General features: G+C 38.0%; 1 protein-coding gene across 1 annotated transcript in view; it reads left to right on the forward strand.

Annotated features, from left to right (window-relative positions):
- The window catches only part of LOC143459118 (uncharacterized), a 239,056-nt gene that overhangs the window by 37,020 nt on the left and 183,769 nt on the right, over window positions 1-18,267 (forward strand). The window contains exons 14-19 of the mRNA XM_076956097.1: window positions 45-215; window positions 1,591-1,752; window positions 2,016-2,198; window positions 2,391-2,546; window positions 5,467-5,628; window positions 11,979-12,140. Of these exons, the coding sequence (XP_076812212.1) occupies window positions 45-215; window positions 1,591-1,752; window positions 2,016-2,198; window positions 2,391-2,546; window positions 5,467-5,628; window positions 11,979-12,140 (996 nt within the window). The remainder of the gene's footprint in view (window positions 1-44; window positions 216-1,590; window positions 1,753-2,015; window positions 2,199-2,390; window positions 2,547-5,466; window positions 5,629-11,978; window positions 12,141-18,267) is intronic.

Raw genomic sequence — 18,267 nt, forward strand, 5'->3', positions numbered from 1 at the left:
TTTCTTTATAAAGTCAGTGACTTACAATGGGTTCATTATTTTAGCCAGAAGTTTTTGACATCAGCTACGGTGAGATGGATAGCATTCAGAATAGGTGGTTTCAACCATTAAAACTAGGACGTAGCATTGATCCAACTCAGAAGTATCATGGTGCAGGACTAACAGCAGCAGGGTTGGAAGCATTATCGGTTTCTATTAAGAAGATAGCCCCAAAGGTATTTTTGTATTGTGTTACTGACTTACTGTAGCCAAACTGTTGTACTGTAACATTGGTAACTGTTAGCCAAACTTAAGTAACAACCAAAAAGCAGATGTATATGCACCAATTTATGTCTTCATTGCATGACCTGCTGGCAATTTAAGGCAGCCTTGAGATGTTTGAACAAGAAATAATCTTTTATCCAATTCATTCCTCCTCTGGATATATGCTCATTACATTTTATAGCATATAACTGCTAATAATAAACAGAATGTGAAAGTGACTCAAAGCTTAAATTTTGATTACTTTAGCAAAACAAGTTTTTGCATGCTTGCACTTTTGTTTCAGGTGAAACTGGGACTTCGCCATATCTATTTCATTATATCTATTTTGCAACACACAGTAACTGAAACTTTTTATTTTATCTCTTGTTTGCTGTTGGATTACTTTTACATTGCATACAAGGGCATTGGGGTCAAAAACTGTCGAATCGGTTTGGTAGCTTATTGTGGCCCATGTTGAATGATCAATGATACTATAATCGTAATGGAAAAAAGAGATGTATGTTTTTAGATAAGGTACTAATAATTAATGCTTGTTTTCGGTGGAATAGTTCCGAGTTCTGGCAAATCGATCTAAAAATTGGTTGTTGGTTTACTGACTAAAACACGGACTCTATGTTTTTTGCAAATTTAATTATTTCAGAACAATATAAAATTTGTGAAGTCTTGTGCTTCGTCATTACATTGTGGTAAATTATTATCCGATGCCTGTTTCAACTGCATACTTGCGTCGATTACATACGTCATAATTGAAATTAAGTAATAGAATATAAAAGTAATTACATTTTACATAAAGCGAGAATCGCGTTTTGTCACTGCCACGCACATAGCAGTTTCTAACGGAAGAATTTATTCATATTATTTTCACTGACACACTTTATACAACGTTTTTAGAAAAGGTGAAACGCCTAAATGTAAACCTGTCGCTGTACGACTATTCGTGTATCAAACACCAGCCATCAATCGCGTTGTTTGGCTATTTTTAACCACCCTCAACGTCACATTGTTTGACAACGTGGTCGACTGCCCGCCAACTTCGCCTAATTAGTACTTGTATGCTTTAAATCTCTCCACCACCGAGCTGGATGTTTTTATTATTTCAACACTGTAGTTATGTAGCAAGTTAGTCATCGATTTAAATTTGCAAACGGATCAGCTATATTTAACTTGTGAAGGATTGGCCTATATTACATCATAATAACATAAATAGTTAAAATCGCAAATACGTGAATGGTTTGTTGAAGTTAATTTTACATCAGACAACTCATGTAGTCGCATCAGAGGGTAATACAGATCCTTGCATTTTACCTCCAGCATTTTGTTTTACAGATGAAAAAACTTAATCTTTGTGGCAATGTTTTTGGTGATGATGGAGCATCTCATATTTCGACTTGTCTCAGCAAGATCGAGGAGCTTGATATTGGCGAGTGCAATATCAGTGCATCTGGAATAAAATCCATATCCGATGTTATCTCTAAGCTACCTGAACCGGTAAGTATGTAGCACTCTTGGTTGTTGGTTTAAGGTTATAGCTTATTTGTTGTAATTTTTTTTATCACTGTGATACAGACAACGATTATGAGCTGTATATTAAGCTAATGATCATAGATTCTGATTATATAACTGTTCGATCTTCAAGAGTCCAAACTATTGTGAAACAAGTGACGAAGACAAGTCCTAGTAAAGTGTTTATCACAAAGCACTTTACGTAAGCATCTGTTGCTATGCTTTTCATGCTTTGATTTTTGTGGTAGATACATTACCTCAATCTGAGTGGGAATAATTTTGGTGATGCTGGAGTTCGATTTATTATGTCTTGCCTTGATAAGATTGATAAACTTTACATGACTGATTGCAACATCACTGAGGAAGGAGTTCGTGTCATAATAGAGCATATAAAAAATTGTTCAAATCTAGTAAGCTTGGTTTATTTTTTGGTGAGAAGAATGACTGTAGGCAATATCCTTACCACCAGGATGTTACATATAATTTTATTTGCACTAAGCATTGTGAAATACTGCAGTAAATTAAAACGATAAACGATTTATTTATTTATAATTTTTAGCGTTATATCCATTCCTGATTGGCATTGGCGTTGTATTAAATCCTGATTTGTTTCCAATCCACAGCCAAAAGTATTGAACTTCAATTATGATGAGATGAATCGATCAAAGGTGTTACGTTGTGGCTTAGACCAGCTTGGCAATGGCAACTTCAGCAACCTTGTACTGACACCGGTTGGAGTGAAAGCATTAGCTACAGCTATCAATAAGCTACCTGAATCGGTTTGTCATTTTGCATAAGTATTACCATAGATTTTGTTAAGGCCGAAAGTTTCGTAAGCTAACATTTGCTTGCAATTTGTTTGCGTCGTTAAAAAATCATTTATATTATATCTTTTTGTCATGCACTGTCTGTTGCCTTTTAGTAGCTTTAAAAATTGTTGTTAGTTTTTCAAACTGGGCCTTGATCATGTTAAAGTGCCCTTCCAAGACTGGTTCTTTATCACTCAGATTTTATATACAGTAGCTTGCCACGAGGTTCAAATATTTAATTACTTGTAGCTCTAGTGTTAAGTTGTGTTTGTCATTTCAATGTATTGGGCTGAAATTTCAGACAATGCAGTTCGTTGACCTGACTGTGAAATTTGTTTTACCATATTTTCGAGAATCATAAAACGTAAAATTACCTAATTTCTGCTTCCTCGCCCCTCGCTTACTCAATTTACATTTTCTGCGTTCCTTCCTTATAAACCTCGCACTTTTGCTTTGCTTCACTCTTCTCACCATTTCGACTGGGTTCAGCCAGAGCTTAACACCAATTACCTCGTGATGCAAAAGGAAATATATATCTGTCAAAGTGTAACGCAGGTGTCCTAAGGTGAGCTCAGTGAAGACGGAAACCCGCGTAGAGCAAAAGGGCAATTCAAGGCACTTCATAACAGGTGCGTATCCACAAGGAGTGCGCAAACCCACCCACAAGCGGAACCTTTCCGTAACACCGTTTTAACCGTGCAGTCTGCTGGTCAGATCACGACGTCCAGAATCACGGCCTTTCTTCAACGCATATTAAAGCCAATAAGTGTTAAATACTGGAAAAGCAAAATGAACGAATATTGTAAACACAGTCAACATTATCTTCAGGAACTCGACACTGGTAAAAAAGTTCAATCACACAAATCCAACCGCACAAGAAACCAACAGAACTTACTTATTGCAGCAGCTGACGTACAGAGTTAATATCCCAACATATTCATAAATCTCATCGAAAAATCAGTTAGCAAAGCTTTGATGGAATACAACGAAAGGCAAGTCCTATCTCACGACATGCATTACGTTTTGTTTAGACAATGTTATATTACAACACCGACATGGTTTTATAAGCAACATTGTGTCGTCATTACAGGCAACAACCGTTCTGTATCTTTTGCCAACATTGGATTGAATTACGTAATTTCACCATTGCAAAACAGTTTTCAAAAAGCAGAGCTGTTCAAGAGATTTATCGATGATATTATCTGGCTATCATACGGTGAAGCAAACATCAACAACATCTCATTGTCAAAACCGTTTTGATTTTAGGTTCTAAAAAATAAAGATGACGATACATAATCAAAACCTCGAGCTTTTTGACCTTTTAGACGTGCTCCATCACTCTTCAACACAGGCAAGCTGTAGCTTTATAGCGAATGATTACGTCAAGCCCATTGTCTAGGCTCGGCTATTCTATTGCCTATGGCCGGTTATTCCTATACTGAAAGTCCCACCATCTGGTTCATGTTTTCAAATTCATATTTTATGGAAAGGCATAAAGACTCCGCAGGTTGAATGAAACCAACACAGATTTCACTGCTTCTCTCAAAAGGCTAAAACAAAAGTGTTTGGCGTCTCATTTCCAAAGGAAACTATTTCAACAAACCTTTTCAAACGAGACTAGAGGTTCAGAAAAATAGGATGATAAGAATGACCATGGAAAGCGTACAACATGCCTGAGTTACCTCAGCTACAGCTCAGCTCGCATTCTACAGTTGAAAAAACAAAAAAGGTCTCTTCAACCACTTTCCACTGTGACTTACAAGCGCCTTCTAACGTTGGGTAACATACTGAAAAACCGTCGTGAGCTGGCGCATCAGACAGTTCATATAAAATGGAAACTAAGCGTTTTTAAGACGTACGGCCAATGAGCATTGTGTCGCAATGACGGGAAACACAAAAACATGGTCATGAAAACGACATCTTCCTCGTTTCTACTGGGGTCATCCACCTTAATCAATCTCTTACTTATCGAGATTACGGTGTGTACGCTGCCACATGCCGCTAATGCAACGTCATTTACGTGGCTGATTTTAACCGCATTCAACGTCACAATGTTCGACAGCGTGGTCGACTGTGAGACCGACTTCGCCTAATTGCTACTTGTATGCTTTAAATCTCTCCACCACCGAGCTGGATGTTTTTATTATTTCAACACTGTAGTTATGTAGCAAATTAGCCTTCGATTTAAATTTGCAAACGAACGTAATGGCTCAGCTATATTTAACTTGTGAAGGATTGGCCTATATTACGTCATAATAATATAAATCGTTAAAATCGCAAGTACGTAAATGGTTTGTTAAAGATAATTCAGCCGATTTGCGATTAAGACTTTGCTATGTTTCGGATTATTTTTGAAGATGGCCGGGACGCAAAAAATGCGAACTTCGAAAATTTGTTTCTCCTTACTGGAAGATTTTTGGGCTGAATGACTTGTGAAAACATTAATTACAAAATTATTACTTTATTTTAAGACCAACTTATTTTAGTGTTGCAGTTGCGCTTTAAGTTGACACAGCTAAATTGCAATTAATTAATGTCATGGTCTTGCTGTGTATCACCGCCGATGGTAATATTGTCGAGATAAACAAAAGTCCCGCGGCAATTGTTGCTTGATATAAGCTCGTCCTTTGTTCTTTGAAAACATGGGACTACGTTAGTTAGGCATGAACTGCATGAACGGCAATGTACTGTAGATGGAGAATCGATCTTATCTTCATTTGTTTTGCAGGATTTTTTTTTTCCAGACATTTTGTAATTTATGACGTCATAACAACAATTTTATATTCAACAGCAAATCACGAATACCAGGCATTGTTGCTTTGATGTTGAACAACTCATGTGATTGAAAATACAATTCCTTGCTCTTCATCTACCGCATCTTGTTTTACAGATGAAGAAGCTTGATCTTCGTCGCAATAATCTCGGTGATGATGGAGCATCTCATATTTCGACTTGTCTCAGCAAGATCGAGGAGCTTGATATTGGCTGGTGCAATATCCGTGCATCTGGAATAAAATCCATATCCGATGCTATCTCTAAGCTACCTGAACCGGTAAGTATGAAGCACTCTTGGTTGTTGGTTTGCTGACTAAAACACGGACTCTATGTTTTTTGCAAATTTAATTATTTCAGAACAATATAAAATTTGTGAAGTCTTGTGCTTCGTCATTACATTGTGGTAAATTATTATCCGATGCCTGTTTCAACTGCATACTTGCGTCGATTACATACGTCATAATTGAAATTAAGTAATAGAATATAAAAGTAATTACATTTTACATAAAGCGAGGATCGCGTTTTGTCACTGCCACGCACGTAGCAGTTTCTAACGGAAGAATTTATTCATATTATTTTCACTGACACACTTTATACAACGTTTTTAGAAAAGATAAACGCGTAAATGTAAACCTGTCGCTGTACGACTATTCGTGTATCAAACACCAGCCATCAATCGCGTTGTTTGGCTGTTTTTACCCACCCTCAACGTCACATTGTTTGACAACGTGGTCGACTGCCCGCCAACTTCGCCTAATTAGTACTTGTATGCTTTAAATCTCTCCACCACCGAGCTGGATGTTTTTATTATTTCAACACTGTAGTTATGTAGCAAGTTAGTCATCGATTTAAATTTGCAAACGGTTCAGCTATATTTAACTTGTGAAGGATTGGCCTATATTACATCATAATAACATAAATGGTTAAAATCGCAAATACGTGAATGGTTTGTTGAAGTTAATTCAGCCGATTTGCAATTAAGACTTTGCAACGTTTCGGATTATTTTTGAAGATGGCCGGGACCCAAAAAAGGCGAAATTTCAAAACACATTTTCTGCCTATTGGAAGAGTTTTGGGGTGAATGACTTATGAAATCGTTAATTACACAATTATTACAATTACAATTGCTGACCGGAATCTCGAAAGACAAGAATGTGAGACCACTCATCGGGAGTTCACTGAACGCTTGGCAGCGGTCCCTGACGTATCCGATTGTAAGCCTACGTCCATCCACAGCACAGCAAGCAGCGTTCGCAACGAGCAACTGCGCAGCAAAGTAAACTTCAGAGCGGTGAACCGCCCAGCAGGAGGCCCAACGCATCTACGAAACACGACAAAGCGGCAAGCCCAAAAAACAGCTGAACGGGGAAAAGGCAAGGACATCCAGCAGGAAGCTGAGCGACAATTCCAATAAGCTAAACAGTTTTCAAAAAGCAGAGCTGTTCGAGAGATTTATCGATGACATTTTCTGGATATCATATGACGAGGTAAATATCAACAACATCGAAAATGCTTTACAAATAGGATTTGGTTAAAACCACCTAGAAAATAAACGTGGCAGTGGATAATTATGAAGACCTCGAGTTTTTAGACGTGCTCCATCACTCTTCAACACAGGCCAGCCTTACATTTATAACCAATGATTATATCAAGCCCACTACATATGGCCGTTTATTCCTATACTGACAGTCACACCATCCGGTTCATGTTTAAAAATTCGTATTTTATAGAGAGGCAGAAAGGCTCTGCAGGTTGAATAAAACCAACACAGATTTCACCGCTGCCCTTCAAATATTAAAAGAAAAGTGTTTCGCATTTCATTTCCCAAGGAAACTATTTCAACAAATCTTTTCAAACGAGAGTAAATGGTCAGAATAGGACGATGACAAGAATGACGATGGAAAGCATACAAACTTACATAACGTTACCACTTACCAGAGCCATACGGGCTAGCTCGCACTCTACAGTTGACGAAACAAGAAAGGTCTCTTAAGCCACTTGCCACCGTGACTTACAAGCGCCCTCGAACGTTGGGTAACATGCTGATCAACTACCGTGAGTTGGCGCATTAAACAGTTCATATGAAACGGGAACACATCCTTTTCAAGCCATACGGCCAATGTGCATTGTGTGGCAACCACGGAAAACACATGAACATGGTCATGAAAACGACATCTACCCCGTCACCAATGGGGTCATCCACCTTAATCAATCTTTTACTTATCGAGATTACGGTATGTACGTAGCCACCGCTAATGCAACGTCATTTAAGTGATCAAATGAAGAACAGTTTTACTTGCAGATGGAACGCGCATATGTGGCTTTGCGAAAGTGCCAGCAAAGAATACCAAGATGACAAGGCAGCCCTGAGAACCCATTTCTGTGCCATCATAATAGCTTTCTCATTAATAAACCTAACATAGTAGAATGCTACAAGGTGACCTTCTTTGACAATGCCGAAGCTAATTGCGTGAGCTATTTACATGCTGACATAAACATACAAGACACATTACTTCCCAAGATAAGATACTTCCCAAGAGAGCTTGATATTGGCTATTGTAAGATCAGTGCATCTGGAATAAAATCCATATCCGACGCTATCTCTAAGCTACCTGAACCGGTAAGTATGTAGCACTCTTGGTTGTTGGTTTACTGACTAAAACACGGACTCTATGTTTTTACAAATTTAATTATTTTAGAACATTCTTAACCAGAGGTGACGAACCTATTCGCTGTCGCGAGCCACTTTGTCAGTTACAGCTGAGTAAGCGGGCCGCACAACTTTTTAGTCATACTATGAAATCTTTTAGAAACGAAAACAGAAATTGTTCATCAACAGTAACGAACAACAAGCGGAAGTAATAAAAATCATGCATAATAATAATTAGCATTGAAACGCAACCGATTCATTCGGCAAGTTTTTAGCTTTTCCGGGTGTCCGTTTCAACAGTATGCTTACGTCGATTACATACGTCACAATTAAAATTAACAAAATATAATGAAATATATAAGTAACTCTATTTTACATAAAGCGAGAAACGCGTTTCGTCACTGCCACGCATATAGCAGTTTCTAACGGAAGCAATCGCAAGTGCGTAAATGGTTTGTTAAAATTAATTCGGCCGATTTGGGATTAAGAGATTTTGAAGAGGGCCGGAACGCAAAAAATTGGTAAAAATCAAAAAAAAATTCTCCTTACTGGAAGAGTTTTCGACTGAATGACTTATGAAAACGTTAATTACAAAATTATTACTTTATTTTAAGACCAACTTGTTTTAGCGTTGCAGTTGCGATTAATTAATGTCATGTTCTTGCTGTGTATTTTTGTTCCTTTTTTTCCTTAAACTTCGAGGAGCAAAAATGTGCGTGAATATAGTCTCGTAGCAGTCACTTCTTTATTCACTATATATAGTGTTGCACGTAACTAAAAATCTGATTACGTAATTTAAACGCCACATTGTGGTAAGTAATTCCGTAAATTTTTCTTCTTCCACGCGCTTTATTTTCGTTGCTGTTTTTTGGCAAAGCAGGTTTATATCACAAGTAATTACTTAATATTGGGTTTCGGTTTCGCACAATTGGACTTATTTTCTGACAAATGTTTTCTCAAACTTTATTGCCTACCATAACTTTATCGACATAGTGTGTGATCTACTTTTGCGCGAAACGCGAAAGTTATATTTCTCGTTTGCTTCGGGCAATGTGGCATCACTTTAGCAGTGTCAGTGCCATACCTTCCATACTTGATTTATGATCGTAGAAATAGTCATCAAAGAACGGTTTTGAGGTCACTGTACAAACGTTGTTGTTTGCTATTGCAGTTTAGAAAAACGGCAATGTAGGCCAAGAACCGAGTGCAGATATCGCACGCATTTCAATTGTGTTTACACAGAGATTACAGAGAGTCAAAAAAAGCTAGTTATAAATGTTTTGATGTGCATAAAATATACCTAAAATGTAGGTTGTTTAATAATGTAATTTACACCTAACGTTTGCAGCAGCATCCCCATTCCTTATAATTACGTCATTTGAGGAATTATTGTCAATGACGTGCAACACTAATTGCATAAATTTATAGTTTTAAAGAAGTTGAAAAACCTAAAAAAATTTGCCTAACGTTTGTGTCCATTTTGTGCGTTCGCAGCGTTGTTTTGTGAAACAAAAATTTCGACCGACTAATAACCTCCGAAAAGGAGTGCGCTCGTAATTTCTTTCCTACGTTGAAAAAAGAGCGTCAACCTCTGCCTACAATACAATACACCATATAACCTACCTATGATACACCTGCCTACGCACATCCTTTGTTCAAAACACACAAGGTGCCCCAGGGAGAGCTGGACAACACGTCGATACAGGTCATTCCAGTTCGTTTGCTGCAATCTACTGGTCAGATCACGACGTCCAGAATCACGGTCTTTCTTGAACACATATTGCAGCCAATAAGTCTGGACGTATTGCAACCAATAAGGAACTCCGCATTTGTAAAAAAGCGTTAAAAAATAAGCGTTAAATACTGGAGAAGCAAAATGAATGAATATTGTAAACACAGTCAACATTACCTTCAGGAACTCGGTACTTGTAAAAGAGCTCAATCACACAAATCCAACCGCACAAGAAACCAACAGGACTTACTTATTGCAGCAGCTGACGTACAGAGTTAATATCCCAACATATTCATAAATCTCATCGAAAAATCAGTTAGCAAAGCTTTGATGGAATACAACGAAAGGCAAGTCCTATCTCACGACATGCATTACGTTTTGTTTAGACAATGTTATATTACAACACCGACATGGTTTTATAAGCAACATTGTGTCGTCATTACAGGCAACAACCGTTCTGTATCTTTTGCCAACATTGGATTGAATTACGTAATTTCACCATTGCAAAACAGTTTTCAAAAAGCAGAGCTGTTCAAGAGATTTATCGATGATATTATCTGGCTATCATACGGTGAGGCAAACATCAACAACATCTCATTGTCAAAACCGTTTTGATTTTAGGTTCTAAAAAATAAAGATGACGATACATAATCAAAACCTCGAGCTTTTTGACCTTTTAGACGTGCTCCATCACTCTTCAACACAGGCAAGCTGTAGCTTTATAGCGAATGATTACGTCAAGCCCATTGTCTAGGCTCGGCTATTCTATTGCCTATGGCCGGTTATTCCTATACTGAAAGTCCCACCATCTGGTTCATGTTTTCAAATTCATATTTTATGGAAAGGCATAAAGACTCCGCAGGTTGAATGAAACCAACACAGATTTCACTGCTTCTCTCAAAAGGCTAAAACAAAAGTGTTTGGCGTCTCATTTCCAAAGGAAACTATTTCAACAAACCTTTTCAAACGAGACTAGAGGTTCAGAAAAATAGGATGATAAGAATGACCATGGAAAGCGTACAACATGCCTGAGTTACCTCAGCTACAGCTCAGCTCGCATTCTACAGTTGAAAAAACAAAAAAGGTCTCTTCAACCACTTTCCACTGTGACTTACAAGCGCCTTCTAACGTTGGGTAACATACTGAAAAACCGTCGTGAGCTGGCGCATCAGACAGTTCATATAAAATGGAAACTAAGCGTTTTTAAGACGTACGGCCAATGAGCATTGTGTCGCAATGACGGGAAACACAAAAACATGGTCATGAAAACGACATCTTCCTCGTTTCTACTGGGGTCATCCACCTTAATCAATCTCTTACTTATCGAGATTACGGTGTGTACGCTGCCACATGCCGCTAATGCAACGTCATTTACGTGGCTGATTTTAACCGCATTCAACGTCACAATGTTCGACAGCGTGGTCGACTGTGAGACCGACTTCGCCTAATTGCTACTTGTATGCTTTAAATCTCTCCACCACCGAGCTGGATGTTTTTATTATTTCAACACTGTAGTTATGTAGCAAATTAGCCTTCGATTTAAATTTGCAAACCAACGTAATGGCTCAGCTATATTTAACTTGTGAAGGATTGGCCTATATTACGTCATAATAATATAAATCGTTAAAATCGCAAGTACGTAAATGGTTTGTTAAAGATAATTCAGCCGATTTGCGATTAAGACTTTGCTATGTTTCGGATTATTTTTGAAGATGGCCGGGACGCAAAAAATGCGAACTTCGAAAATTTGTTTCTCCTTACTGGAAGATTTTTGGGCTGAATGACTTGTGAAAACATTAATTACAAAATTATTACTTTATTTTAAGACCAACTTATTTTAGTGTTGCAGTTGCGCTTTAAGTTGACACAGCTAAATTGCAATTAATTAATGTCATGGTCTTGCTGTGTATCACCGCCGATGGTAATATTGTCGAGATAAACAAAAGTCCCGCGGCAATTGTTGCTTGATATAAGCTCGTCCTTTGTTCTTTGAAAACATGGGACTACGTTAGTTAGGCATGAACTGCATGAACGGCAATGTACTGTAGATGGAGAATCGATCTTATCTTCATTTGTTTTGCAGGATTTTTTTTTTCCAGACATTTTGTAATTTATGACGTCATAACAACAATTTTATATTCAACAGCAAATCACGAATACCAGGCATTGTTGCTTTGATGTTGAACAACTCATGTGATTGAAAATACAATTCCTTGCTCTTCATCTACCGCATCTTGTTTTACAGATGAAGAAGCTTGATCTTCGTCGCAATAATCTCGGTGATGATGGAGCATCTCATATTTCGACTTGTCTCAGCAAGATCGAGGAGCTTGATATTGGCTGGTGCAATATCCGTGCATCTGGAATAAAATCCATATCCGATGCTATCTCTAAGCTACCTGAACCGGTAAGTATGAAGCACTCTTGGTTGTTGGTTTGCTGACTAAAACACGGACTCTATGTTTTTTGCAAATTTAATTATTTCAGAACAATATAAAATTTGTGAAGTCTTGTGCTTCGTCATTACATTGTGGTAAATTATTATCCGATGCCTGTTTCAACTGCATACTTGCGTCGATTACATACGTCATAATTGAAATTAAGTAATAGAATATAAAAGTAATTACATTTTACATAAAGCGAGGATCGCGTTTTGTCACTGCCACGCACGTAGCAGTTTCTAACGGAAGAATTTATTCATATTATTTTCACTGACACACTTTATACAACGTTTTTAGAAAAGATAAACGCGTAAATGTAAACCTGTCGCTGTACGACTATTCGTGTATCAAACACCAGCCATCAATCGCGTTGTTTGGCTGTTTTTACCCACCCTCAACGTCACATTGTTTGACAACGTGGTCGACTGCCCGCCAACTTCGCCTAATTAGTACTTGTATGCTTTAAATCTCTCCACCACCGAGCTGGATGTTTTTATTATTTCAACACTGTAGTTATGTAGCAAGTTAGTCATCGATTTAAATTTGCAAACGGTTCAGCTATATTTAACTTGTGAAGGATTGGCCTATATTACATCATAATAACATAAATGGTTAAAATCGCAAATACGTGAATGGTTTGTTGAAGTTAATTCAGCCGATTTGCAATTAAGACTTTGCAACGTTTCGGATTATTTTTGAAGATGGCCGGGACCCAAAAAAGGCGAAATTTCAAAACACATTTTCTGCCTATTGGAAGAGTTTTGGGGTGAATGACTTATGAAATCGTTAATTACACAATTATTACAATTACAATTGCTGACCGGAATCTCGAAAGACAAGAATGTGAGACCACTCATCGGGAGTTCACTGAACGCTTGGCAGCGGTCCCTGACGTATCCGATTGTAAGCCTACGTCCATCCACAGCACAGCAAGCAGCGTTCGCAACGAGCAACTGCGCAGCAAAGTAAACTTCAGAGCGGTGAACCGCCCAGCAGGAGGCCCAACGCATCTACGAAACACGACAAAGCGGCAAGCCCAAAAAACAGCTGAACGGGGAAAAGGCAAGGACATCCAGCAGGAAGCTGAGCGACAATTCCAATAAGCTAAACAGTTTTCAAAAAGCAGAGCTGTTCGAGAGATTTATCGATGACATTTTCTGGATATCATATGACGAGGTAAATATCAACAACATCGAAAATGCTTTACAAATAGGATTTGGTTAAAACCACCTAGAAAATAAACGTGGCAGTGGATAATTATGAAGACCTCGAGTTTTTAGACGTGCTCCATCACTCTTCAACACAGGCCAGCCTTACATTTATAACCAATGATTATATCAAGCCCACTACATATGGCCGTTTATTCCTATACTGACAGTCACACCATCCGGTTCATGTTTAAAAATTCGTATTTTATAGAGAGGCAGAAAGGCTCTGCAGGTTGAATAAAACCAACACAGATTTCACCGCTGCCCTTCAAATATTAAAAGAAAAGTGTTTCGCATTTCATTTCCCAAGGAAACTATTTCAACAAATCTTTTCAAACGAGAGTAAATGGTCAGAATAGGACGATGACAAGAATGACGATGGAAAGCATACAAACTTACATAACGTTACCACTTACCAGAGCCATACGGGCTAGCTCGCACTCTACAGTTGACGAAACAAGAAAGGTCTCTTAAGCCACTTGCCACCGTGACTTACAAGCGCCCTCGAACGTTGGGTAACATGCTGATCAACTACCGTGAGTTGGCGCATTAAACAGTTCATATGAAACGGGAACACATCCTTTTCAAGCCATACGGCCAATGTGCATTGTGTGGCAACCACGGAAAACACATGAACATGGTCATGAAAACGACATCTACCCCGTCACCAATGGGGTCATCCACCTTAATCAATCTTTTACTTATCGAGATTACGGTATGTACGTAGCCACCGCTAATGCAACGTCATTTAAGTGATCAAATGAAGAACAGTTTTACTTGCAGATGGAACGCGCATATGTGGCTTTGCGAAAGTGCCAGCAAAGAATACCAAGATGACAAGGCAGCCCTGAGAACCCATTTCTGTGCCATCATAATAGCTTTCTCATTAATAAACCTAACATAGTAGAATGCTACAAGGTGACCTTCTTTGACAATGCCGAAGCTAATTGCGTGAGCTATTTACATGCTGACATAAACATACAAGACACATTACTTCCCAAGATAAGATACTTCCCAAGAGAGCTTGATATTGGCTATTGTAAGATCAGTGCATCTGGAATAAAATCCATATCCGACGCTATCTCTAAGCTACCTGAACCGGTAAGTATGTAGCACTCTTGGTTGTTGGTTTACTGACTAAAACACGGACTCTATGTTTTTACAAATTTAATTATTTTAGAACATTCTTAACCAGAGGTGACGAACCTATTCGCTGTCGCGAGCCACTTTGTCAGTTACAGCTGAGTAAGCCGGCCGCACTACTGTTTAGTCATACTATGAAATCTTTTAGAAACGAAAACAGAAATTGTTCATCAACAGTAACGAACAACAAGCGGAAGTAATAAAAATCATGCATAATAATAATTAGCATTGAAACGCAACCGATTCATTCGGCAAGTTTTTAGCTTTTCCGGGTGTCCGTTTCAACAGTATGCTTACGTCGATTACATACGTCACAATTAAAATTAACAAAATATAATGAAATATATAAGTAACTCTATTTTACATAAAGCGAGAAACGCGTTTCGTCACTGCCACGCATATAGCAGTTTCTAACGGAAGCAATCGCAAGTGCGTAAATGGTTTGTTAAAATTAATTCGGCCGATTTGGGATTAAGAGATTTTGAAGAGGGCCGGAACGCAAAAAATTGGTAAAAATCAAAAAAAAATTCTCCTTACTGGAAGAGTTTTCGACTGAATGACTTATGAAAACGTTAATTACAAAATTATTACTTTATTTTAAGACCAACTTGTTTTAGCGTTGCAGTTGCGATTAATTAATGTCATGTTCTTGCTGTGTATTTTTGTTCCTTTTTTTCCTTAAACTTCGAGGAGCAAAAATGTGCGTGAATATAGTCTCGTAGCAGTCACTTCTTTATTCACTATATATAGTGTTGCACGTAACTAAAAATCTGATTACGTAATTTAAACGCCACATTGTGGTAAGTAATTCCGTAAATTTTTCTTCTTCCACGCGCTTTATTTTCGTTGCTGTTTTTTGGCAAAGCAGGTTTATATCACAAGTAATTACTTAATATTGGGTTTCGGTTTCGCACAATTGGACTTATTTTCTGACAAATGTTTTCTCAAACTTTATTGCCTACCATAACTTTATCGACATAGTGTGTGATCTACTTTTGCGCGAAACGCGAAAGTTATATTTCTCGTTTGCTTCGGGCAATGTGGCATCACTTTAGCAGTGTCAGTGCCATACCTTCCATACTTGATTTATGATCGTAGAAATAGTCATCAAAGAACGGTTTTGAGGTCACTGTACAAACGTTGTTGTTTGCTATTGCAGTTTAGAAAAACGGCAATGTAGGCCAAGAACCGAGTGCAGATATCGCACGCATTTCAATTGTGTTTACACAGAGATTACAGAGAGTCAAAAAAAGCTAGTTATAAATGTTTTGATGTGCATAAAATATACCTAAAATGTAGGTTGTTTAATAATGTAATTTACACCTAACGTTTGCAGCAGCATCCCCATTCCTTATAATTACGTCATTTGAGGAATTATTGTCAATGACGTGCAACACTAATTGCATAAATTTATAGTTTTAAAGAAGTTGAAAAACCTAAAAAAATTTGCCTAACGTTTGTGTCCATTTTGTGCGTTCGCAGCGTTGTTTTGTGAAACAAAAATTTCGACCGACTAATAACCTCCGAAAAGGAGTGCGCTCGTAATTTCTTTCCTACGTTGAAAAAAGAGCGTCAACCTCTGCCTACAATACAATACACCATATAACCTACCTATGATACACCTGCCTACGCACATCCTTTGTTCAAAACACACAAGGTGCCCCAGGGAGAGCTGGACAACACGTCGATACAGGTCATTCCAGTTCGTTTGCTGCAATCTACTGGTCAGATCACGACGTCCAGAATCACGGTCTTTCTTGAACACATATTGCAGCCAATAAGTCTGGACGTATTGCAACCAATAAGGAACTCCGCATTTGTAAAAAAGCGTTAAATACTGGAGAAGCAAAATGAATGAATATTGTAAACACAGTCAACATTACCTTCAGGAACTCGGTACTTGTAAAAGAGCTCAATCACACAAATCCACCCGCTTAAGAAACCAACAGGACTTACTTATTGTAGCAGTTGACAGTTGAGACAGTTGAGAGTTGATATCCCAACGTATTCATAAATCTCGTCAAAAATCAGTTAGCAAAGCTTTCATGGAATACAGCGGAAGGCAAGTCCTATCTCACGATATGAACTATGTTTTGTTTAGACAATGTTATATTACAACACCGACATGGGTTTTGTAAGCAACATGGAGGCATCATTACAGGCAACAACCGTTGTGTATTTTTTGCCAACATTGGATTGCATTACGTATTTTTACCATTGCAGAACAGTTTTGTAAAAGCAGAGCTGTTAAAATATTTATCGATGATATTATCTGGCTATCATACGACGAGGCAAACATAAAAAATGCTTAACAAATAGGATTTGGTTGAAACCGTTTTTATTTCAAATTACAAAAAATAAAGATGACGGCAGATAATCAAAACCTCGAGCTTTTTGACTTTTAGACGTGCTCCATCACTCTTCAACACAGGCCAGCTGTAGCTTTATAGCCAATGATTACGTCAAGCCCATTGTCTAGGCCTGGTTATTCCTACACGGAAAGTCTCACCATCCGGTTCATGTTTTTAAATTCCTATTGTATGGAGAGGCAAAAAGTCTGCTGTTTGAATGAAACCAACACAGATTTCACCGCTGCCCACCAAAGGCTAAAACAAAAGTGTTTGGCGTTTCCTTTCCCATGGAAACTATTTCGACAAATCTTTTCAAACGAGAGGAAATGGTCAGAATAGGACGATGACAAGAATGACGATGGAAAGCGCACAAACTTACATAACGTTGCTAGAGCCATACGGACTAGCTCGCACTCTACAGTTCGACGAAACAAAGAAAGGTCTTTTAAACCACTTGCCACCATGACTTACAAGCGCCCTCTAACGTTGGGTAACATACTGACCAATTACCGTTATTTGGCGCATCAAACAGCTCATATGAAACGGAAACACAGCCTTTCCAACTCGTGCGGCCAATGTGCACTGTGTGGCAGCCACGGAAAACACATAAACATGGTCATGAAAACGATATCTACCCCGTTTCTACTGGGATCATCCACCTTAGTCAATCTCTTGCTTGCCGAGATTAAGGTATGTACGTAGCCACCGCTAATGCAACGTAGGTCCAATGAAGAACAGTTTTACTTGCAGATGGAACGCGCATATGTGGTTTAGCAAAAATGCCAGCAAAGAATACCAAGATGACAAAGCAGCCCTGAGAACTCAGTTTTATGCCATCATAATAGTTTTCTCATTAATAAAGGTAACATAGCAGAATGCTGCAAGGTGACCTTCTTTGACAATGCCGAATCTAATTGCGTGAGCTTTTTACATGCTGACATAAACATACAAGACACATTGCTTCCAAAGATAAAATAACGATTACACTTCTTCAATTGTTTACATAGCATGCCACTGATTCGCCGCTTTGGTTACTCATAGTAGTAGTGGACTGTCTTTATCACAGTGATAATGTGCTATTTGTCTGATAGGAAAACTGTTCGCCCTGATTTAATTTTGTATTTAAGCATTTTACATTTTACCGGTTTTAACATTTTTAGCTTTATAGTTTTTATGCTTCACTCACCTCTTATAATTATTTTAATATTTGTTGTTTCTGTGTTTCCTCATATAGACGCCGATGATGCCGTTTATGCGAAATATATTTATCTATGATCGAAAATAAATTAGTTGGCAGATCCATGAACTACCTCTGCTGTTATTATAGAAACTAATGAGAATGCTTGCAATATTGTATTAATTTTAGTCTTAATATAATGTAAAAATACAAT

The sequence above is a fragment of the Clavelina lepadiformis genome, chromosome 5 (assembly GCF_947623445.1).
Source record: "Clavelina lepadiformis chromosome 5, kaClaLepa1.1, whole genome shotgun sequence".
Classification (NCBI taxonomy): domain Eukaryota; kingdom Metazoa; phylum Chordata; class Ascidiacea; order Aplousobranchia; family Clavelinidae; genus Clavelina; species Clavelina lepadiformis.